The sequence below is a fragment of the Salvia splendens genome, chromosome 4, assembly GCF_004379255.2.
Source record: "Salvia splendens isolate huo1 chromosome 4, SspV2, whole genome shotgun sequence".
NCBI lineage: Eukaryota > Viridiplantae > Streptophyta > Magnoliopsida > Lamiales > Lamiaceae > Salvia > Salvia splendens.
This window is the reverse complement of record NC_056035.1, coordinates 32274329-32299634: the sequence shown is the minus strand read 5'-3', so window position 1 is coordinate 32299634 and position 25306 is coordinate 32274329. Positions and strand designations below refer to the sequence as shown.

The 25306-nt window shown below is 37.0% G+C and overlaps 2 protein-coding genes and 1 long non-coding RNA gene across 4 annotated transcripts; 2 read left to right on the top strand and 1 right to left on the bottom strand.

The window, feature by feature from the left end:
• Positions 1–1087: 1087 nt before the first annotated feature.
• On the bottom strand, positions 1088–3079 carry LOC121798801. The gene is made up of 3 exons (XR_006050095.1): positions 2795–3079; positions 2390–2460; positions 1088–1471 (listed from the first exon to the last, which is right to left on the bottom strand). It is a non-coding gene; the product is annotated as an uncharacterized LOC121798801 (long non-coding RNA).
• Positions 3080–3708: 629 nt separating this feature from the next.
• On the top strand, positions 3709–5182 carry LOC121800975. The gene is made up of 3 exons (XM_042200457.1): positions 3709–4213; positions 4327–4508; positions 4655–5182. The coding sequence occupies exons 1-3, from the start codon at positions 3709–3711 to the stop codon at positions 5180–5182; spliced, it is 1215 nt and encodes a 404-aa protein (XP_042056391.1).
• An 8566-nt stretch (positions 5183–13748) lies between these two features.
• Positions 13749–24718, top strand: LOC121799483 (kinesin-like protein KIN-7O). 2 transcript variants are annotated; one of them, XM_042198870.1, is made up of 31 exons: positions 13750–13985; positions 14081–14170; positions 14367–14485; positions 14646–14759; positions 14859–14940; positions 15356–15423; positions 15503–15577; positions 16363–16508; positions 16581–16683; positions 17128–17208; positions 17329–17397; positions 17511–17570; positions 17649–17810; positions 18357–18413; positions 18902–19138; positions 19208–19273; positions 19349–19534; positions 19627–19731; positions 20893–20970; positions 21639–21785; positions 22014–22127; positions 22214–22255; positions 22332–22535; positions 22614–22790; positions 22881–23084; positions 23194–23283; positions 23368–23508; positions 23578–23700; positions 23835–23969; positions 24065–24136; positions 24270–24718. In XM_042198870.1, exons 1-31 carry the CDS (start codon positions 13859–13861, stop codon positions 24495–24497), a joined length of 3702 nt encoding a protein of 1233 aa, XP_042054804.1. In that variant the 5' UTR covers positions 13750–13858; the 3' UTR covers positions 24498–24718. The 2 variants fall into 2 exon arrangements, with proteins under 2 accessions (XP_042054805.1, XP_042054804.1); XM_042198871.1 differs by lacking the exon at positions 24065–24136 and having other exon boundaries at positions 13749–13985.
• Positions 24719–25306: the final 588 nt, after the last annotated feature.

Sequence of the window (25306 nt, the reverse complement as noted above, 5' to 3'; positions counted from 1 at the left end):
TATTGTGTACCATAATCAAGAAGAAACTGTAGTACGTATCATTATATGCATTGAATATTACACTTTCATTTGATTTTTTTCTAATTTTTTTATTGCTCATTTATACATCCATTAATTGTAACTATAATTCCATTGTTTATACCCCATTGTATATTACAGAATATATTAATCCATACTAAAATTAATGTACGAATATGGTTGTTTAATGTATATGCCCACTTGTGATTAATGTAGATTATAATTGGTTTAATGTGTGACAAAAGTTAAATTCATTCCCCAAAGGGTTAAGCAATCCATGTGGCTAGGGTATAGTACCTACTCAATAACAAAACTTTCACCACGGGAAGGGAGTTAGAGCCATTCCATAGGGTTTAACAATCCATCGGGGTAGGACATATTACCAACACTAGCCTATACTTTCTGTTTTTATTGTTTGTTTATGATGTACGTAAACGTTATAATAATGTATGAAAACAGTATAATAATGTACGTAAGAAGTAGTTTAATGTCTTGCAACACGTTGAATCCACACCATTTGAGTTTAGCGATCCATGGGGCTAGGTTGTAGTACCCACACACAAAATGAAATCATCACCAAGGGATGGGAGTTTGAATCATTCCCCTAGGGGGTTTAGCAATCCATGGGCTAGGGTATAGTACCACCACATGCATTGAATTTCGTTTTTATGTGTATTTAGGATTTTGTACAGTAAATAATGTAGGAAAATTGGATTTAATGTACATGCATCATACTAAATAATGTATCTATGTAAGGATTTAATGTTTGGTGGGATTTGAATCCATACCCCTTGGGTTTAATAATCCATGGGGCTAGGTTGTAGTACCGACTCACAAAATGAAACCATCACAAAGGATAGGGACTTTGAATCATTTCCCTAGGGTTTAACAATCCATGGGGCTAGGGTATAGTACCACCACATGCATAAAATTTCGCTTTCTAATTTGAGTTTTGGATTTTATACATGAAATAATGTACGAATGTAGTAGTTTAATGTATATTTTTTCCGTCAATTTGTTTTCAGTCATTTTGATAATGTACATACTTATGGTTTTAATGTACAGTACATTAGTAGCAAATAATGTAACTATTAACCTGAATAATGTAACCAAATAAGTGTAAGAATACAACAGAAACTACTACACAAAACAAAAAATAATTGAATCCTACAAGAACGACTCTAACTCCTTGCCCTTAGTGAACGTTGTGCTACTGGGTTGGTGTTACACCCTAGCCCCATGGGCTATTAAACCATTGGGGAATGGATATAACTTATGCCCCTCATCAAACAAATTATAGTCGACATTAAAATACAATTTTCGCACATTATAATCTACAACACAATGATAATATAGCACATCTTTGAACATCTTTAAAGCTTGTTGTTGCGTTAATGCAATGGGCATATCATCATCAAAGTCATCCTCGAAACGATTCTTGCACTCGTTGAACCTACTCAGAAACACATACAATGCAATATCAGTTAATGTACATCTATGGCTAAATAATGTAATAGAACATGATGTACAGATCTAGCTACATGATGTAACAGAACGTGATGCATAAAATTAACATCAATTGATGTACTAATCTATCTAAATGATGTTTTAAAGTCATGTACAAGTATGCATAAATAATGTAGCATTGTTTCCTACTGAAATAATTTACAAATACAACCCTTAAATGTAGCTTTTTAATCAAAATACTGCACAGAAACAATAATGCACATTTATCAAAGAATAATGTAAGTAGTAACCAATGATGTACAGATAAGCTACCATGAGTAATGTATACTAATTTCCAAACATGATGTATCACAACAACAGTAATATCAGTAGAAGCTATTCATGTACTAAAGTGTATACATCATTTCCTATAAAAACAATATTCACTGATAGTAGGAGTAAAGTTACTGATCTGGTTTGAAACAATGTATATTTATAAGGTAATAATGCAGTATCAAATAATGTACTAATGTGCAGACATGATGTAGCATAACAACATCATGTACAAAATTGTGTACATAATGTACCATAAATGTATCGATAATGCAACAACAGAACAAACGATAATGAGTCCTACAATAATAATGTACTAAAACTTCGCCAAAATGAAGCTTAACCCACAAATTGCAAACAATGTACTCTGCCACTACAAAGAAAGCATCAAATTTTGTTTAGCATGATGAACCTTTAACACAAAATAATGTACTCTATTCATGAACTAAACCTCATTGATGATGTAACATAAATGAGATTTTCTTAAATAATGCGTAAATGTTGTGGTATAATGTAGCATATGACATACAATAATGTACAGAATGGGATTAACAATGTCTAAGCAATACTTTGAAACAAAAAAGTAGATTACTTGTTGGTTGACTAGCAGGCCACTTCGACATGGTTCAATTGTTCACCATTTTGTAGGAAGTTCTTCAGAAACTGAATGAAATCAAAAAATCATTGTTGAATAAGCCAATGTACAAAAAGCAGCATACACCAAAAATGGGGAGAGAGGAAATCAAGAATGACCAATACTTGCATACCAAAAAAACGACAAGCAGGAAGAAAATTGGAAGGAGAATTTCAGTGCAAAATCAATTGACAAAAACTTCAATTTTAGAGCAAAAGTCCTCAACCAACAAAAAACCCTAATCCACACAAACAAACTTAGGAATCAAATTTGATACCACATAATGTACTAAAACACTAAAACAACAGTTCCTCAAATATGAATCTATCGGAAATTGAAGCAAACTTAATGTTTCGACCTTACCTTTCACCCCGCAGTTGAAATCAGATGTTAATTGAAATGCTTTCGTCACCGAAACTGAATTTGTTGGGTATACACCGGGATTCCCTCATCGAGATGGTCACCGATTCGCCGTGACAAAGGCGGTTGGTCGAGACGACGGCAGGTAGAAGCAGATTCGGAAGGAGGCGGCGGCTAGGGTTAGGGACGAGTCCTACTGAGGGAGGAGAGAGGGTGGAAGTAATGGGGGGAGAGTGGGAGGGGAATGAAATGACTGGGAGTTGAAATCCCATGAATGACGCAAATGCTAATTAGAAACTGAACCGTCCAATATGTTATACTCCCTCCGTTCCTCTACAGTTGAGGCGGAACTTTTGGGCACGGAGTCTAAAAAAATGATGTTTTGGTGGATTAAGTAGAATAAAGTAGAAAAAGTAGTTTGACTTTTTGACTTTGAATTTCATTATTCATTTGAACTTTTTATTTAAAGTAAACACTAAATGCACAACAAATTCAAATTTATAAATTGGTTATTCTTTTGTTAATTAACCAAATCTGCCCAAATTTAGATGATGAATTTTCGAGAGAGAGAGAGCAGTGAACACATATGCTAGAGAGTAGAGTAGAAAGCAAATTCTTTTTTATTCATCCATTGGTACTGTAACAATGTGTTAAATTTACAAAGGGGGGGAATTAAAATGAATGTGGCGCCACTTACATAGTAGGTGCACTTCACATTAATTGCACTCAATTTACAATGCAGAGAATTCAAAAGGAGTTGTATCAGTAAATTCAATTTACAAAGGGGGGAAAGCTGGCGCCACTTAGTATATTCACTGCTATAAATACTCTTCCACCAACTTCAAACATTAAATAGCTCAACCAACAAATGGAGTAAATGTTTTCCTTGGCTGTTGAAGTCTTTTAAATGCTCATAAATGGGGCACCAAGAGTATTCCTCAGAATTCAAGAACCAAGTGGTCCAATTCATCATCGGAAGGTGTGTGGGCGGTGTACCTCCTCGTGGCACACTTAAGGAAGCACAACTGAAGTTTACAATCTCCCGGCAAACCTGTACAAGGTGGTGGAATGCTGCAAAGAAACAGCAACAACGAGGAACATCAGTTCAACTGATAAGTGTCAAAAAAGTGCGGCATTACCCCAAAAGGCTGCAATTGGATGTTGATCTGTTAAAGAGTTTGCATTTCTCCAAAAGGTGCAACCTCTTGAGTGTGGCAGTGGGTTTAGGTTGTTCAAAAACAACCGTATGGAGGTGGGTTAAGGATGGCCTGATTATACCACACACATCAGCCATTAAACCCAACTTAACAGCTGCAAACAAGCTGTTACGGCTGAGATTCACAGTTGAATCATTAGAATTTGACAGAATCCTCAACAAAATCAGATTCATGTGCACAACACTATACATATTGATGAAAAGTGGTTCTACATGACAAAAGGAACTCAGAGATTCTATCTTGCTCCAGGAGAGCAAGAACCTCATAGAACATGTAAAAATAAGAAGTTCATATCCAAAATAATGTTCATGTGTGCAGTTTGTAGACCACTGTTTGGTGTTCATGGTGAAGTGTTGTTTGATGGAAAAATTGGAATTTTTCCCTTTACCAAACAAGTTGCAGCCAAGAGGTCAAGTAAAAACAGGCAGGCAGGCACTATGGAGACAAAACCCATAGAGAGTATCACAACAGATGTGGTGAGGGAATGCTTGATCAATAAGGTAATGTTTGCATCTCTTTAATGCATTTAATTTATGCACATAAGCCATTACATACCAGTGAGCCTACATTCTCATGACACACTGTAAATAAATGGTGTAATGTTGTGCAAATGATGATTTTATGCATGTCACATTATTGAGAACAGATATTACCTGCCATCATAGCCAAGTGGCCAGATGGGGCAACTAAAGTTCTCAAGATACAACAAGATAACGCGAGACCACACATCAAAGACAATGACCCAGCTTTCAGAGAAGCTGCACAACAAAGTGGGTTCTCAATCTCAATTGTGCAACAACCACCTAAATCACCTGACACCAATGTGAATGACTTGGGTTGGTTCAGAGCAATACAGTCACTACAAACTCAGACTGCATGCAATAATGTGGATGACTTAGTGAGTGCAGTTGAGAAATCATTCCATGAATTACAACCAGAGACTTTGGATAATGTTTTCCTAAGTCTTCAAGGCTGTTACATGGAAATTATGAAAGTCCATGGTCAGAACAGATACAAGCTGCCCCACATGGGGAAAACACATTTAAGGAGGACAAATCAGCTTCCACTGAATCTAGAAGTTCCAGTGGAACTGGTTATGGAAGCAGTAGCTTATCTGAGAGACCAGGGGAGCAATCATGGATTGGAGTCAATATCCCAAGCCTTAGGATTATGAAGGTATAGAAGAAGCACATGGTGTTTTTTTGGATAGACTGTCAATGTGCATGAATGATGCATTTATTGAAGGAAGGTGAATGCACATATCATGCCATTTTTTGTGTTTTGAAATGACTGTCACTATGCAACAATTGATGCATTTTGTGTTTTGTAAAAGGATGTAAATGCTGCAACAATGATGCATTTTGTGTTTTGTAAAAGGATGTAAATGCTGCAACAATGATGCATTTTGTATTTAGTAACCCCAATCACAATCAGCCAACATATCATGAATGCACATATCATGAATGCATATATCACCAACAAATTCACTACATCAGCCACCCCAATCACAATCAGCCACCAAAGTCACAACATCACCAACAAATTCATAATCATCAGCAACCCGAATCACAATCACCAACATCAGCAACCTCAATCACAATCACCAACATCAACAATGACATACACTAACAGCCCATCATATAATAATCACAGATCATAGATCACTATTTGAAATCAATTCTGTTAAATGAAGCATTAGAAAGATCTCACCCATATCAGGAATTAATGCATGTCTCCCACAACGCCTTTCCAGCCTCGGTGACGCAATATCTCCTTACAAACTCTTCATCCGACATAGAGGTGGCATCGCCTTCATCGCCAGCCTTGCATTTCTCCCACAATGCCTTGCCAGCCTCAGTGATGCAATATCTCCATTTAAATTCTTCATCCGACATAGAGGTGGCATCGCATTCACCCCCGTATAGGACTCCACTCGAGGAGGCGCCGCCTTCACCGCCAGCAATGTATCTGGTCGGGGTGGCGCCCCCTTCACCGCCAATTACGCCTCCAGTCGGCGGAGAGTCGCCAACGCTGCCAGCGGGCTCGCCTATGGAGGAACGGCAGATGTTCCACCATAGATGGTGAATTAACCCTTCATCATCTCGAGATCTACGACGAGATCCGGCCGAAATATGACCTTTAACATGCGACGCTGCGGGAATACGACCTCTTCCCCGAGATCCGGCCGAAATACGACCTCTACCACGCGACGCTGCGGGAATACAAATGATGCGAGGGTTAATCCAACCGTCTCCATCGGCGAGGGGGCTGCGTGGCTGTCTCCGATCGTCTGCCTTGGCGATGTGCGACCGATGCATTGTTTGGGGTCGGCGAACAACCCTGAATCGACGACGCGTAAGATGAGAGAGAAGAGTACAATCGACGTTGTGAGTGAGAATAGGAGGGTAGAACCTTGATTTGGTGTTCGAATTTCAGAGGGAGCGCCGGATTTTAGATCTAGGGTTTCCAGATGAAAGAGATGAAGAAGAGAGAAGGGGGAGCGTTTTTTGTTCAAGAGAGATAGGGGAATGCAGCGTGTGATAGGGAGAATTAGGGTTGGGGAGTTTTTTTTAATTGTGTAATTAACTTAATTAATTGTGATAAGGGGTGTTAATTAAACCAGCTAAATCACCATTAAATATGCTGATTTTTTCCATTTTTAGAAACGACTCAACTATGGAGGAACTTCCCGAAATGGAAAAACGACTCAACTATAGAGGAACGGAGGGAGTACCAAATTTGCCCTGCGATGTACGAAACTAGTATCATAATGTAACATCTAGGATTTAATCTAAGCCATTAGATTAATGGATCCTAGGGTGTATACTAGTCCTATGTTTTATACTAAGGTGTTAAAAGGAGGGTAATGCACCCATATATATATGGTAGCATTAGGTTCCTATTATCTCTATAGTGTTAAGTTCCAACATGATATTAATCATTAGATTAAGATTTTGGACGGATTAGATTTGTAGGAGATGTGATAGACCGTGTTACATTACTAGGTCGATTTGGTACATTATACTAAATCGATCTCATTCCCCTCATTCCGCTTTACCCTCGCTTCTCCTCCGAAAAAACCCTAACCACCGTTTAGAAGTCGGAAAAACTCCAATCAACGCCAATTCAATTTCCGACGATGACTTTCAGTAGTTCGTATACTGATTTCCTTCATCTCACCGTGTGTTGACGATCGACCATACCTCATCTGACAGTGGCTTACTCCTTGGTCAGTAATAAGGTAATTTTCGGTCAACTTGTAGTTGATTCAACATTGGGAAAACTGATTTTAGTTGCCTAGTTACATTATTGTGAAACTGTCCGTCAACCCTCAGCCAAAATGCGGGGATTTTTTTTGTTGATTTGAGATGTGTTTAGGTTTTATTAATTCTTTGATGAATTTACTTAGTTCTGATTTTAATTGAATGGGTTGTTATTGGGATCCAACTTTTGTCAAATTTGAATCTTGACACAGTTAATGTGGTCATTTGTTGTGCATAGTTGTGGTTTCTGTGAAATGTTTTGTTACTACATTATTCTGATTTTAATTTGAATGTGTTGTTATTGGGATCCAATTTTTAAGTTTTTTGAGTTACAGTTTCTGTTGTACATGGTCCTCTGTATCTTCTTTCAAAAGGCATATGCACATTATTTAACCCAATATTTACATTACTTCGTACTGATGTGCTACATTATTTTGTGTTATAATATCAATGTATGATCTGTTACATTTTTTCATTTTTTATGTACATTATTTACTCAAAATTTTACATTATTCGATACGGGTGTGCTACATTATTGTGTTACAGTTTCTACTCAATATGGTCCTCTGTATCTTCTTTCAAAAGTCATATGCACATTATTTAACCCAATATTTACATTACTTCATACTGATATGCTACATTATTTTGTGTTATAGTATGATATGTTGCATTTTTTCATTTTTTATGTACATTATTTACTCAAAATTTTACATTTTTTGATACCGATGTGCTACATTATTGTTTGTTATATAAGAGGGTGTTATATTGATACACTTTGTTACTTACATTATCGGGTTCATAAGATTATAGTAAATATGCATACATTAGGCCTTTAGACATTGTTTGATCAAATATTTACATTATTTCACACCGATGTGTTACATTATTATTATTTGTTATTTTGTAGTAATGTAAATCCGTATTAACCAGTAATGTAACATTTTGACTAATCAACGTATCTGTTTATGAATAGGTACAAAGTGGTCCAGAGTGGAATTCGATGACAGTGAGGAGTCCACTTGTATTAGATTTCTTTTTTTTTTTCTATTATGATGGAAACAGAAAACAATGAAATTTTTTGAATCTGTTAAACTTAGATTTTGGGGATGTAAAATAGTAGTGATGTACATTCACATCAAAATAGTGTAACATTTATCTATCAAATAATGTACATTTAGGATCTAATGATGTGGACAGAGAAGGATCCCAACATTACATGACTTGATGTAAAATATATACATTATTATTGAACATACATATGTTGGTGTCCCAATATTTTGATAATATAAATATACTTCAAAGTAATGTAAACCTTTAGTAATCAGTAAAGTAGAATCATAACAATATCATGTGTTAATATTATAATGAAGACAACACATGAAATAATGTAAGTGGGTACTACAACCTAGCTCCATGGATTGCTGATAAGGCTAATTTCATGCATCGGTTATGGGGTTAAATTCAACAATTTACGGGGTCTAACACATCTTTTAAGCCAGGTGTGTAGAAGAAATCGCCAGGTCCAGGAATGAAGGTAGATAATCGCCTGATGAAGGATTTGGCGAGAAAGTGAGCATAATGAAGGAAAAATTGCCAGACGGAGGAGATCGCTAGCCGGAGGGCAGAACAGAGATTTTAAGAGAAGGCTTCTAGAAGATCGCTTCCATATCTATAAAAGAGAGAGCATTCAACATACGGAAGGGAGAGAGGGAGGAAGAAAGAAAAACCTTTTTGGCTCTAAGCTCATTTTCATACACTTCTACACACACTTGGGGTAATCGGAAATCTGGGGTGGTTTTGGGTTCATTTTCGGTTGATGTTGTGCACCACCGTCCTTACGTAGGGCGAAGAAACAATTTACTGCATTCAATTTAGTTCTCTGTTCGGCTTTTTCCACCGAGTCTTCGCTGTTCGAAGCTCGGCTTTCGTTAGCTGTTGAAATCTTGTTTAGCTATCTATGGAATTTCTATTTTCTGTCATGAATGATGCTGATGTTGAGGTTTGTTTGTGTTTGATTCTGAGTTTGTGGTTGTTTACTTGAATGGATGCTTTTCGCACTTGATCTGGTGAATCGGAGTTGAATCGAGGTTGGATTGTCGTTGATCAGAGTGGATCTGATGAATCGGAGCTCATGGAGTTGTTTTTTGGTTGTAGTTTGGTTCGGATTGCTTGGATCCAGAGTGGATTAAGCGTCCGACGTGTGGATCTGAAGCTGAGTTGGTTGATTGTGCATGAAGTTGATGACTCATTTCTGTGTTTTTTGTTTTGCTTCGTCTAGTATATGTAGATCTGTTCTGTTTCCGATTAATCGCCAGTTTTCGACGTCCGAATTATTATATTTTGTTTGAATCTAGATCATTACTCTGTTTTCTCCATGTTCGAGCTTGAATCAGGTGATAAGATGCAGATCGTTGTTTGTTAATTCCAGAATTAGTTATTTGCAGCTTTTCATCCGTACTTTACCTTTTCTGGAAATGGTCCCCGCTGCTCGTTTGATCTCTGTTTGGTTAGTTTAGGAAGTCGTTTACTAGGTCGAGGAAGTTTGTTTGAGATATTGAAGTTAAGATGATGTCCCATGTCCGCATGATATTTTCAGTTTCCTAGGTCTAGTGTTAGTTTTTATTCCCCAGCCTAGTTATAATTATCTTCTCAACCCAAAAATTGCGTGGCAGCAGCCAACCCCTTTCCAGAGTCTCTTGAATGTCTTCTTACGCATCCATCTTCGTGGGATCGATCCCTGCTTCCCTGTGCTAATTCATAGTATAGCGGGTTGAGGGTTTTGAATGCGAAATTTGTGTGTCCGACGACCGAGACTCCCAAGATCCTTTGAGTTCCTAGACCTTGTGATCTAGCGGATTCTCTGGATTTGAGAAGCTTGACCTAGCACAAAAGTACACACATATTCTATAAAAACAAGCTTTCAATTGCTAAACCCAAAGGGCATGAATTCAATTTCCTTTCAACATTATTCTCTTCAATTTGTACATTATTCATTGATCCGTGCACATTATTAGATACTATTGGTAAATTATTTACTGGGCCAAATCTTAAACGCATTAAAATATGAAATTTAATACATGTGGTGGTGCTATAACCTAGCCCCATGGGTTGCTAAACCCAAGGCCAAAGGGAATGATTCAAACTCTCTGCCCTTTGTGATGGTTCCATTTGTGAGTGGGTACTACAACCTAGCCTCATGGATTGTTAAACTCAAAGGGCATGAATTCAAGTTCCTTTCAACATTATTCTCTTCAATATGTACATTATTCACTGATCCGTGCACATTACTAGATACTATTGGTACATTATTTACTGTACCAAATCTTAAACGCATTAAAAATGAAATTTAATTCATGTGGTGGTGCTATAACCTAGCCCCATGGGTTACTAAACCCAAGGGGAATGATTCAAACTCTATGCCCTTTGTGATGGTTCTGTTTGTGAGTGGGTACTACAACCTAGCCCCATGGATTGCTAAACCCAAAGGGCATGAATTCAAGTTCCTTTCAACATTATTCTCTTTAATCTGTACATTATTCACTGATCCGTGTACATTATTAGATACTATTGGTACATTATTTGTTGTACCAAATCTTAAACGCATTAAAAAATAAAATTTAATTCATGTGGTGGTGCTATAACTTAGCCCCATGGGTTGCTAAACCCAAGGGGAATGATTCAAACTTTCTGCGCTTGGTGATGGTTTAGTTTGTGAGTGGGTACTACAACCTAGCCCCATGGATTGCTGAACCCAAAGAGTATGGATTCAACTCTCTCCAAACATTAAATACTTACACAGATACATCATTTAGTATTACACATGTACATTAAAGGCCACTTGGCGTACATTATTTAGTTCTACTTAGCCTAAACATTATTCCTTGAAACACGTACATAATTCAAAAATGAATTTTGATGTATGGGTTAGTAATATGCCCTAGCCCTATGGATTTGATAAACCGTATGTGAATGGCTCTAACTCCCTTCCCGTAGTCAAGGTTTTGTTAGTGAGTCGGTACTATACCCTAGCCCCATGGATTACTAAATCCTTTGGGGAATGGATTTAACTTCTGTCACACATTAAACCAGTTGTAATCTACATTATTCAAAGACGACATATTCATTATACAAATATAATCGTACATTAATACAATCTACATTATACACTTAATATATTACATTATTTGTCGAAAATTTACAAGCTGTAACTTACGAAAAGAAAACACAAAAATTTGTAAACAACGGATGATTTCATGAAAATAAAACGACAATTGATGCAAAATAAAACTAAATACAAGAACGAACTAATCACAAACAAATACAGAAAACCATAGATGTCAATTACACGACTAATACAATAACTTTCTACCAAAATTTATCAATAAAAAAACAGACGTCTTTAATTGAAAAAAGACGACATCAATTTCTTGAGAAGGTCTTCAATGGAGAAAAAACGATGAGGGAAAGAAGAAAGATTATTCAATTTCCCCAATTTCAACATCTCCATATCCGATCTCAACCGCTGCGCGAAGAGATCGGAAATGCAATTGTGGAGGAATTGGAAATCGGCGTCGTGATTGAATCTCTCCACCACTCTCCTCGCTCTATCAATCCTCTTCTCTTCAGGCGTCGTGAATGAATACTCCAACAATTTGGTTTTGTGACGAAAACCCTAAACACCAGCCGCCTTCAATAGAGAAAAACCGAGAATAATTGAGGGAGAGAAGAAAGATAAATTGGCGTGTAATCGTGTAGAAAAAATCAGAATGAATTAAACGTATTTTTGCTATTCTTTGAAGGAGAAAATCAAAGAAATTACCATAACTAAATCTATTGTGCATACCAAAAATGGTCTTTTTGAATTTATTTAATATTTTCTTTAATAACATGTGGCACTATTTTCGGCCATTAGATCTTCAAATTGTGGGGCTGAGATTTAGTTGGAAGAATGAACAATAATTAGAATAAGGATATGAATACATCCATATATATATATAAATTAAAATTTTAAAATTTTTAAACGGTAATATTATCGTTTGTAACGGTAATTTTTTTTTCTTTTTTATTTTATAAATACTCCCATTATCTCTTTCATTTTACACACAAACACACATCTCTCATATTTTTTCTTCTCATCACTATCATATCATCTCTCTTTCCTCTCCAATTTCTGCAAAAATGTCCGGTGACGGAAACTCCAGCGGCGAGGGCGGCTTCGACTTGAACGCGTTTGTCGACTGGGGGGCATGTACAATGTTTTGGGTGCTTCCGGTTCCGGTTCGTCACCGGGCACCCAAGGCTCGTCAACACCGGCGTACCAAACACCATCTTTTCCAGTTGATGCATACTATCGTCCCTCCGCCCCGAGGTATGGGCAAATGCAGGGATCAACACATCGTACGATCCCATCGTCGGGAATCAACAAACCCGCAAGTGTTTTTGGGATAAGGTCACCGACGTATACAACAAGGAAAAGCAGAAGGGGGCCCGCCGCCGCAACTTGAAGATGCTTTGCAGTCATTTTGAGCGAGCCGAGAGAGATATCAAAAAAATTTGTGGGATCTACAAGAATGAAGCGGAAAATTACCAAAGTGGAACCAGTGGAGCCGGCATTCTGAGAGCGGCTTTGCGAGTCTTTAAAGCCGACACCAAAAAAGATTTCAAATATGCCGATGTTTGGCAGTCGATCAAAGAGCTTGATAGGTGGGCTGACGGTGTCCAGTCCAGCATGGGCTCGAGCTCGAAGCGCACGACGGGTGGTCAATACTCGTCTAGTGAGGGCAAGGAAGACAACGCCTCACAAGAGGTTAAGTTCCCGACATCCGATGCAGGGGGCTCCTCCGGTACACGACGTAGGCCGAAAGGGAACAAGGTGGCGAATCAAGCCAGGCGGGCTCCCAAGGGTCGTCGTCCTCCCTAATGTCCATGTACTTCACCGCCACGATGGCTGACACTTCCCGTATGACTCCTGCCCAATATCAAGCCCATCATGCCGACATTGAGTATCTGGCAAGTCAACTTAGTATTCCGCCTCCATCTAGCTTGGGTGCACCGTCACCGCCTTCGGGCGATGATTCGCCGGCGGAGTAGTTTTTATAATTTAAGTGTGCAATTTTTAAATTCTAGTATTTTAAACTATGTCTTTTTTTATTTTTTTTAAAGATTATAATTATGTGTTTTTTTAATTTTTTTAGGATTTTAAATTGTAATTTTCTTTTATTTAATGAAGTGTGTTTTTATTAATTGAATTTGTTCGAAATAAAAATAAAAAATGAAATTGAATGAATAATTAAGGGATTAGATGGTTAAGAGATGGAGGGATGCAAATGTTCTCTCTTAATTGAGAGATTGAGTAAAAAGTGCAGTAGGGCCCATGAACAGTGAAGGGGATGAGACTTGGATATGGATGGGCTAATACCTAAACAACTCTATAACGTGGCCTAAATATAAATACAGCGAATACATTTAGTTTTTTGAATAATTGAATCGGTCACCCAAATTTAAGGAGGCGGGAAAATTCATCTGAACCCTTTTCAACTCCCAGCAGCGTTGCTCTCTCTCTCCCTTCACACAAAGTCGAAGGAGAGATGGAGAGGATACACGTCTCAGTGAGAGCTAGGCCCCTCTCTGCCGAAGACGCCAAGGCCAGCCCTTGGCGCATTTCCGGGAATTCCATTTACATACCCAACCAACCCACCACCAAATTCGATTTTGGTAAATTCTAACTTAATTCAATTTTTGCTTTTGAACTTTCGCTTCTTATTCATGTTTCCATTTTTTACCTTCTGTGGTTTCAATTCAACGTGCAGATCAAATTTTTGGTGAAGATTGCAGAACTCGAGACGTTTACAATGCTAGGACAAGAGATATTGTAGCAGCGGCAGTTCGTGGTTTCAATGGTATGAATTCGCTAGGAAGTCATCAACTTCGCATTTTATGCCAATATTGCTTCCATTTCCGTTTCTGCTCTCTCTATTTTTGATGAAAGGAAATTAATGTCACTCAATATATCACCTGTTTCGTTCCCTCGAACAATAGGACATGTTTCAGCCCCAAATTTGAGAAATTTTGTGATTTATAATTTTTTTTGGTTAGGGACTGTTTTTGCATATGGGCAAACTAGTAGTGGAAAAACGCATACGATGCGTGGATCAAAGTCGGAGCCCGGAGTAATCCCCTTAGCTATCCGCGATCTATTTTGCATTATACAACAGGTAGTTGTTCTAGCTTTACCCACCTTTTGGCTTCTTTGTTGCATAATTATGCGAATAGTTATGCATTTTGTTCCCTCTGGTGCATTTTGTTCTTTGAGATTTGTTTTGTTATTGTAGGTTGTGTAGTCCTAATACTTGGTTTTCATCTTTTTCCTACAAGGAAATGGATAGAGAGTTTCTTTTGCGGATGTCGTACTTGGAAATTTACAACGAGGAGATAAATGACTTGTTAGCCCCTGAACATAGAAGACTGCAGATTCATGAGAGTATTGAGGTAGAAATGAAATTTTGCTTTACATATCTTGATGTTAGTAACATATTACTGAGAAGAGCGCTATGTGTGTATGCAACAATTCATCTTCTGAAAATGAAGCGAGGCATCTTTGTTGCTGGTTTAAGAGAAGAAATTGTGGCTTCTGCCGAGCATATCCTTGAACTTATGGAGTTCGGAGAATGTAAGCCTTTTGCTCTTTGTGAATTTACCAGACATTTTACTTTCAAAATTTATGACAAAGATATTGCTAAAAGTGTGAATTACATTACAAAACATTGATTGGTAACAGGTTAAGTCCCTTTATGATCTTTCTATCCTATATATGAAATGATATAGAAATTTCCAACTTTCCTAGAAATTTATTCATGCTAAAAGTGATAATATGTATATATATATTCAACATTAGAGGTTTGTTAAAATTCAATCCTTCATATAGCTCTTTTTAATCAGACATAGGTCTAACCAGTAATTACTATGCTATCTTGAGTATGTGAAAGGAAAGAAGTTCAAAAATGGAAAACTGCCACCTCAACCTAATTCAAATTTCTATGTATTAGCAGTAGTGGCAACTCAACCCATTTTTTTTAAATTTACAGCTCATCGTCATGTTGGAGAGACGAATATGAATACCTACAGTAGTAGGTCGCACACAATATTCCGCATGGTATGCACACTATGTATGTCTTTGTGCCTAAGTTTTAAGCTAAGTTTCTTAGAAACTAATCACGAGTTATTTGAGCTAGATTATTGAGAGCAGGCAGACAACCGATGACTCCGGAGCAGAACTCCCATGTGATGCAGTTCGTGTCTCTGTCTTGGTATCTATCCTTTTCATGCCTTTCATCATACACTTACCATGAACTTTCCATCTGAAAATCAGTTCAATCGTTTTCCTGTATTGAGATCTTTCTTCGGAAAAGTATGACTATTCCAAAGGATATTTCTTTGGAATCGAAGAACATAGGACACTCAGAGCATCACAGACTTACAGCATGTCCCACGAAAGGTCGTTTTGATGATGGTCATAAGTTGTATTAATTTTGAGATCACAAGTAGAGTTTCCTTTGTTTATATCATTTGTTAGGTATCTAGAGGTCCAACTGATTTTCAGTTCTCATTTCTCATACTTATATTGGGAAAAAACACGTCATTTATTAGAAGTAACTTGCTGGTTAAACTGCCTAGTAAGTGCTAATATCAAGTATGGGCATTCTTCCCCTTGAAAAAAGATGCATGGGTATCCCCATTGACAAGATGTGGGTCGTTAACAAACTTAAGCCCCACTTTGTTTTCATAATGCTTGCAAGCACTTTGAATGAACTTAATCCTCTTGTAGTTATTTTTTTACTTTTGATGTGTTCTTTTGGTTATACTATTCACTCACTACCAGACCCAACTTTCTAATCGGGTATTCTACATGAGATTTTGCGGTTTGAATAATTTTTAGAAGGATCTATTTCCTTGCTCCCCTTCCAAACAATTTTTTGCTTCTTGTTACCTTTTCTGCTCTGTTTTCTTTTCAATTTTCATAACTACGAAGTACCCATCAGTTTCTGTGGTCCTTGCCTTATATAGTTTTCGGTTCTTGAATGAACTTTGGTAGAATTTGGTGGATCTTGCTGGTTCAGAACGTGCTGCAAAGACTGGAGCAGAAGGTGTACGCTTAAAGGAGGGCTCCCACATCAATAAAAGCCTGATGATTTTAGGAACTGTAATTAAAAAATTGAGTGAAGGCACTGAGAGCCAAGGGTATGCATGAATTTCAGCTGACATCAGATTATTTGATTTCATAACTGTAATGTGTTGTCTAAAATATTTCAGAGGACATGTCCCATATCGAGACAGCAAACTTACACGTATTCTGCAACCCGCATTGGGTGGAAATTCGAATACCGGTATCATATGCAATATTACACTTGCACAGGTGAATGCTTGAATTATTGTTTTTTCTCTTTTTCAGAGAGTTTAAATCCTTTGTTAGCATTGACTCAGGTGATATTGACTATTGTAATTTTATTAACTCAAAAGTAAAACACTAGCATGACTTGTACTGAAACTACTGTTGTGTAGTCACTGTAGTGATTTTATGAGCTTCTTTGGATGAATTTATGTTTGTCTTTTTCCTCTTTCTCCCCCTCTGCTTTAAAATTGGTTAGCGCAAAAAGCACTATTTCCCAACGAAAAAAATGCTCGGAGCGTTGATGGTTGCTGGTGTACTATTTCTGTTGTTGCTTAATTTTGTCCTGTTATTATCTTGGTCCTACAGATTAGACATTTTAAAGCCATTTGGATACTTTTTAAATCATCAACCAAGTCCTAGCTATGAGCACATACATACTTAATGACGTTGTTCCTTATGTAATTGCAGATTCATGCTGATGAGACTAAAAGTAGTCTTCAATTTGCTAGCAGAGCACTGCATGTGACAAATTGTGCCCATGTAAATGAGGTAATATTCATGTGTTATCTTATGAGTAATAATCTCTTGCTTGCAATTCTTGATAGTGAAAGCCTTTATTTTCCTCTGATGAGAATTCCTGCATTTGACCTAATTTAATTGTAATTGCAGATATTGACTGATGCTGCATTGCTTAAACGTCAGAAAAAAGAGATAGAGGAACTTAGAGCAAAACTGCAGGTGATTACTTTGTAACTTGTATGAATGCCAATGTGCTGCATATGTTCTTGTCAGTAGGTTGAAATTATAACTGTCTTTCATGGTAGCATGCTTACTCATGTTTATTTTGTAAGGGTTTACACTCAGAACATCTTGAAGAGGAGATTCTGAACCTGCGGAATACTTTGCTAAAGGTTTGTTTTAATTGTTAGCTTTTCACATTAACATATGTATACAGTTTTGCATGATCTAAAAGCGTGTATTATCTGCAGAGTGAATTGGAGAGAGAGAGAATGGCTTTAGAGCTGGAGGAAGAGAAGAGAGCTCAGGCTGAACAAGAGAAGAGGTTGCAAGAGCAAGCCAAGAAAATTGAAAACTTAAGTTCTATGGTATTTTGTGCTAATAGGGAAGAGGCTGGTGATTTCTACAAGAAGGTATTTTGTGTTTTACCATTTTTACATTTTATGTTGCTTACAGGATGTGCTGCAATACTACTTATAATTATTGCTAAAAACTTCAATTATGTATTATCTTTTAATGCTGATAATTTAATCTCTATTCCTTAGTTTGATAGCACACTAATCAGCTTTCTATATCTTTTTCCAAATGCTCCGATAAATCAAAGCAAGCAATGGTTAATTTCTTTCTGAAATACCATAGATATGCCTGTTCGCTACAAAACCAACCGCCTTCCTGGAAAGTTGTATAGAACACATCAAAAGGTGTACAATATCTTGGTTCTTCACGCCTTAAAAAGATTTTGTATTTCAATCAGGGAACTTCTGCTTCAATTTGATGTCTTTGTTTCCAGTATACTTACTGGAGAATCGAATACACAAAACAAATGCAAGATTACTGTTTCTTATTGAGTTGTCTGGTTACATGAAATTTTGTGCTTCCACTCCAATGTATTGTGCACTTAGCAAGCATTTCATCTCTTGATAGCTCTGTGCAGCACTTAAATGTGTTCTTTGTGACAGGTAAAAAGGCGTGATACCTGGTGCCCTGGAAATCTTGGTAAAGAGAAACCAAAGAAGGTAAAATTATATCGTTATGATGTTATGGAAGGCAAGCTTTCACATTGTCTAATTTTCTGCTTATGAATAGAAATGGAAATAATGCTTCTTAATTGGGCTGGATTAGAAAGGCATACCTTTTGTCAACCTATATACCAGTGAACTATCTGGGAGCATGGTTTTGTTTTGTAGTATTTTGTCACTGGAAATGTTTTGATGTTAGGACAACCAATTTGTATAAATAACTTTAGCTGTCGTGTGGTTCAGAGATACAGTTTTAGCTTATTTGATATATTTTCATATGCTGAAGATGACAAACTCCGATGGACAAAAGTCTTGCTCTTGTTAACGATTTAGTTTCAATACTGTATATTTTTCTCTCTCTTGTAAGTGACTGCCTTGACTTCATAGCGCACACATTTTCCTTTTGGTGCTTATTGCCTGAGCATTCTTAATGTGACACTTATATATCCATAAGTATGCGTTACCATTCTCGAATGGTTCTGTAGTTGTCCTTGGTCAAAGAGAAAACTTCTGAAGTTAAGTCAAGAAGAGAAGATCGGATTGCGGGACCACTTCTTCCTTTCGACGAGTTGGTCGATGGAGCAAGTACTACTGATTTCTGTTTACAAGATGAGGAATGTAATAGGGTTGTTTCTGAAGACTGCTTTCTTCCTGCACCCCAAGCTCTGCTGCATGTTACCAGTCGGAAAAAAGTTCCACCCAGAAAAAGAAGTTTGCCTATGGTTCATATTCGTTATTTGTTTATATCCTACGTTTATGATTTTCTCTGGTATTAATTGATTTTGTTGCAGGAGAGCAATGGCTTGGCTGAACTGCAAACAGAATATGAAAAATTGTTCTTAGAACTCGAAACTCATGTTAGTTTCTCTTGCTTCTATGCTTATAACATGGGCAGTGTTACTGTTTCTTACACTACTTTTTGCACTTGACAGAGGACAATGAGTACAATCCAGATAGAATGCTTGATGGCGAAGCTTGCTAAGGTTGGTTCGGCTAATCTTTGCGGGAATTGCAGGGACTGCTCTGCTCAGATTACCAGCTCTGTATCTAATATAGATGGTAATAAATCTTTGAAGGATTCGGATACCATTCTAGTGATAAAGAAGCTACAGGAAAAGGTTACTTGCCTTCTACTTCCCTTATTTTCAATATATTTCCAATGCCTTCCCAGTCACCTTTCATGTGTAGAATCATCAAAATTGATATGCAGATCACTATATTAGAGATGGAAAAGTCCTCAAGCCTGCAAAATTTTAATAATGTATATGACCTGGCAACCGAGCAGACTATAGCGGCGCAGGAGAAATATGAAAAGGTACGTCTGGCCATGGTAGTTAAAGTTAATACTTTTAACAATTTTATTTATAATGGTATCATTTCCGCTACATGCAAGGAGTAGCTGTAAATAGTTTGTAGAAACTAAAGTATAGGCACAATGGAAAACGTAGACACATTAGAAAAAGGTAATTCATTATTAATACTTTACAAAGCTCCTATATATTACAAGACACTAAGCATAACTAGAATACGTAACTGATGTGGGATACTTATTCTATAACACTCCTCCTCAAGCTGGAGCATATATATGGATCATGTCCAACTTGATACGAAGTTCTGCGAAATGTCCCCCTCCCAAACAGTTTAGTGTAGTGGTAGTGGTAGTGGTAGTGGCGTGGCAGTTGTAGTGGAGGTGGCAGTAGTAGTACTAGTTAAAAACATTCAATATGATACTATGATAGTGGCCTCTAGATTAGGTTTGAAATCAAAATTTGACATTTTAGAAGATTTGAAGAAACCAAAAACCTAATCAGAAGTTGTAGCGGAAAGTGAGCAAAGTCGGTAGAGTAGTTGGTAGCAGTGGCATCAAAACAAGACTGGCGGCAGAGGCAGGAAGAACCGAACAAAGTTGGTGGAGCAGTTGGGGCAAAGTCTCAAAAGTGGGTTTAGGATCTCTATTAAACATTCGAGCAGGAATTCCGAGTTGTGTAAGAAACCATGCAGAGTCTGCTATGAACAGTGCAGCAGCAGCAGAAGAATAGAATAGGGTAGGGCGGAGATGGTTCCAGGCTATTGAGAAGTCCTAACCAGATCAATTGGAGTCGTACAATGGGCAGAGTAGAGCAACAGAACAACATAGAGCAGAGCAGCGACCGAACCAGAAACCTTAATTTTATTTTTTACTGTCTAAATTAGAAACGGATTCGGATTCACTCTAATACCATGTAGAACATTAAAATATAAACACATGTGGAAAAGGATAGAGTAATATTAGAGAAAAGTAGTCATTATTACCAGTATACAAAGCTCTTATACACATTACAAGACTCTAAGTTTGACTGAGATACATAACAGATGTGGGGTACTTATTCTACAACATAGTTGACGTGAGTTTTTCCTTGCGGACATCTTTTATTTTCGAAACTCTCTTGTGTGCTGTTAAAATCATAGCTTCTTGTTATTATGCTCTGTAATACAGGCTACGAAGGAACTTATGCTTGCACGCGACGAAGCAACTGTAGCTCGTGACAAACTTGCTTCAGCAGAGTCTAGCCTGGTAATACTCTAGTGGATATATATATATATATACACATATAGAGAGAGAGTTGTGATCAATTGAGATTTTTTAGTAAGAATTGAGATGCATTATCAACCACTCATTTTTATTAAATGAGTGGTCCAGAATTTGCCACATGGAAAATATTTTTAGATTAATTAATTATGAAAGGGCAGAATAGTAATTTCATAGAACATTTTATTCAATAACTACTTTTTAATTATTTATTTTTTTTTTTAATTATTTTTTTTGAATTTTTTTTGTCAACTACATATACAATTCATGTCACCTACACATATATAATGTCAACTACATATACAATTCATGTCAACTACACACATATAATGTCAACTACATATACAATTCATGTCAACTATACACATATAATGTCAACTATAAGTTGTTGACATTTGATGTGCAGGTTATTGACATTTGATGTGCAGGCTATTGACGATAATACCCCTGAGTTGACATAATCTACTTGCAGTTGATATTTCGAAAATATTGTGGATGAGTGGCTGAAAATGCATCTCAATTCTCAATTAAGCTAAAAAATCTCAACCTAACAAGACCCTACGTATCAAATGATTCCCATTCTTTTTTTCCACATTTCCTAGTAAGTAGTAGCTGTAGAGTAGCAAAGCTTATCGTTTCTTAACTTCTTACAGGAAGAATCTGATTGGTTGAGTAGCCTATTAACAGAAGCACAGGAAATAAAGCTGGAATTTGAGAATTCAAGAAATCTTACAGAGTCTCTTTCTTCAGTTGTAGATGAACTTCTCAATCTTTCAACTCAGATACCAAACCTGATTTCTGTAAGTAGTTGTTTTAGTGTACTTCCCCCTTTTATATTTAACTAAAATATACCTGATACGGGTGCACCCACCCCACAGGAATATAAAAGAATTTAATGTTGTCTTGCAATTACATTACGCATTTTTGCAATGTACGAACAATAATACTATAAATGATCTTATGAAGCCATAATTAGTATTACGAGACTTTACTGTTGCCTTACAAAAAAATATATTTTGGTGTGCCAGGATCTTAGACCATCAGTTTCCCAAAGTTTAGTTCAACTTGAATCAACAGTTCGGAGCCACGAGAAGGTAGAGTCCTGCTTGAGGAACAAAATTCTGGAGCTTGAGGATGAGAAGGTATTTCTGCATGTAGCATGTGTATATGTGGTGGAGAGATAAATCCCAACACTGATGGTTCTTTTGTATTTCTTGTTGAAATCTAGCTTGCCCTTCACAACCTGGCTTCAGAGCATGCTAGTAGGATTGTAAGTTACTTCATTTTATTTCAGATATCTCTTAATTTCTCATTCTACATTTTTACGCAGTCTTCTTTTTCTTTAGGAACTTCATGAAAAACATGAAGCTGAGGACTCGGAACTTCTTTGTCAAATTCAATTGCTTCAGAAGGAGATTTCATCTCTGTCATCATGTTCCATGGCAAAGGAAAAGGAAAGTCTAAGAAAGGAATTGGAGAAAACAAAAACTAAGTTAAAAGATGTGGAGTCCAAACTGAAGAATGCTGTACAGGAGAAAACAAAGCTTGAGGTTTAATACAATTTGTTCTTTCCTTTTCTTTATGCTTTTTTGTTTAGACATCACATGTGTATACTTTGCTGATGCTAGGGCGAGAAGTCATGTGCAGAGAGAGAACTGAAGAGACTTCAAGGCCAGAAGGCTATGCTCGAACGTGACATGAGCAAACGTGAATCTAATATTGGAAGAAGGCGTGATTCAGCTATTGATAGAAGCTCAACTGTTTTTGATCAGAAACGGTCCAAGGGTTCTTTGCCTGACCTTGAGGTGGTTACAAATATATGTTGGAACAAATTATCAAAAAATAAATTTATTTATATCGTTCCTTGTCCTGTTTCTGTGTGTTGTTTTATTCAGCAATTCAAAAATCTGGAAGTGCTTGCTTTTGAGATGGAGGCACAAATTGCATCTTTAGATGAACAACTGGCTATTGCAAATGAGGAAAAGGACATAACCACCTCCAGAGCTGAAAGTTTGGCTTCTGATTTGGAGGTGTTGTCCAATGAGTTGCAGCTGTCAAATTCAGAGTTGGGAAAACTAGAGGAAGAAGTTTCACAACTTGTAAGCTTTTTGGGTTTAATACCCGCATGTCCCCACAATGTTGTTGCCCCTGCTCTTGGGTTATAGCAGAGTTTGCATTTTGCTCAAAGTTACCATCATAATGTTACAGAGAACAAGTTTGGAAGAATCTAGATTTCAAGCAAGGGAAATGGAGACTACTATCGGATCTCTGTCGGAAGAGAGGGAGGAGTTGTCAATGGTATTACAGTAAAATGATATGATCTTCAAACCCCTCTAGCCATTAATTGCTCACGGTAGATTCTACTATTGTTGTTTCTTGCAGCAACTCACTGAAGCACTCTTGTCCATGGAGGAGGATAAAGCCATATGGCTGTCCAAAGAGAGAGCTGCCATGGAATCCATTGAAGAAAAGGAAAAACTATATACGGTAGAAATAGATTCAGTTTCTGAGAAATTGGCAGAGGTAGTTATCTGGTTCATGAGATGCATTATATGAGAAAGTTTCCCCTCTTTGACTATATGTCATCATTAGGTAAGGAATGAGCTGGAGATATGTCGACAAAACTGCAAGGATCTCGAGGTGAAACGGGAGAACCTCTGCACAAAAGAAGAACAAGCTATTGCTTCTGTTAGTCAGAGCAATGGATCTCCAGAGGTAAGTCATTATGCTCTGCTTAATTCCTATATGAGTAATTGGGTACTGAAAGCTTTTTACGTTATGAAGAATGAGCTAATCCTGTCGTCTCCATATATGGGTACTGATTACTTTCTCTGGCCTTTAATCTCCAGAAAAGCCAAGAGTTACATGAAAAGGTGGAAATTTTACAGCTGGAATTGAGTGTTCTCAGAGATGAAAGGCAATCTTTGCTGGCCCAAGTCCAAGAACTGGAAACAAGGCAACCTATTGCTTTTGATGATTCTCAGGTTTGTATATAGTTATTAGTAGTCTCAATAACTAGAGAAATTTGTAACTGGGCTTATATTTGTATAAGAGTAACTATAGAACAATGTGTGTACAGGTATTAAAGTTAAAACATGAATTAGAGCAGCAGAGCAGTAGTCTTGCTAGTATGGAAGACCAGATGCACAATGTATGACACCTTACACCTTACATATACTTTACATATGATCATAAAAAACATCAATGCTAGTCAAATTAGTAAGAATCCAAGCTAGCTTAAATCTAAAACTGTCACGGATTTGTTTTCTGCTTGATTTCATCAGGATAGAGTGGGCAACGACTTGGCGAGGGCTAAACTGAGGATGAGACTCCGAGGAACTCAGGCGAAACTGGATGCTCTTCGTGTCAGATACCAGGAGTTAACAAGTGAGATGGACTTCATGAACCAGAGATATGAAGAGGCTTCAAAAAAGCTGAAGAATCAATTATCTCAATATGGTAAAGAACTCTTGTATGTCAAGAAACAGCTTGCACTCACCAAAGGTCAGTAATAAAACTCATTACTGAAGATTCTTATTCTATGAAGAAAATTCTGAGAAGTAATTTAACCAACTTTGTCGTGTCATTTTGTAATCTATATAGTGCTAGAAATGAGGAATATTTTTGAAAGACGTGAAATTAGGTAATATTCACCTGTAAGCCAAGTTTTTTTATTCATATATGTCAATAAACGATTTAGGAATATAAGATCCAATTCCTATTATTTTTTTAATGTTCTTGGTTGAACCAGCTATTCATTGCATTTATTAATGCCCCCAGCCCCTTAATTTAATACTCAAGTTCATGTCCCTGTTCCACAATTATAATTCGCCACTACCTCAAACTATCACGTGCGTGTCTCCAACTATCACGTGTTTGCATTCCAAAATCTCGTGTCAACTCTAATAAGAATTATTTGGCACGTGCCAGCGTGTGTTTCCCTTGCCCTTGACATTCTCTGTCCCTTCAAAATAGGTCTACTGTGACGTGACAGTGTTATATAAAACGAGAAAAAGAATCTCAATTTAGAGGTGAAACAAAATAAGCAGGTGATCAATCAATATAAAAAAGATAAACACATAAATTTTTATTCAATTCGAATGCTTATCTACATTTGGAGGGGGATATCAAACTAAAAATTTCATTTGATACAATTTACAATGACAAAATGAATATATATGCAAAAACAATAAATTCTAATCCTAATCCTATTCACAATAGAAATTGGGTTGGATCTAAATATAAATTGTACTTTAAGTCCAAACAAGTTGGATCTATTCACTTAATTTCAAACTTTTTATCCAACAAATATCGGCATTGA

Coding starts and splice junctions, on each gene's coding strand:
- LOC121799483 (XM_042198870.1), top strand. CDS start 13,859: ATGGAGAGGATACACGTCTCAGTGAGAGCTAGGCCCCTCTCTGCCGAA. Junction 19,535..19,626: donor TAAAGAAGCTACAGGAAAAG/GTTACTTGCCTT, acceptor ATTGATATGCAG/ATCACTATATTAGAGATGGA. Junction 24,137..24,269: donor TGGAAGACCAGATGCACAAT/GTATGACACCTT, acceptor TGATTTCATCAG/GATAGAGTGGGCAACGACTT.
- LOC121800975 (XM_042200457.1), top strand. CDS start 3,709: ATGGGGCACCAAGAGTATTCCTCAGAATTCAAGAACCAAGTGGTCCAA. Junction 4,214..4,326: donor ATACATATTGATGAAAAGTG/GTTCTACATGAC, acceptor TCATGTGTGCAG/TTTGTAGACCACTGTTTGGT. Junction 4,509..4,654: donor GGGAATGCTTGATCAATAAG/GTAATGTTTGCA, acceptor TATTGAGAACAG/ATATTACCTGCCATCATAGC.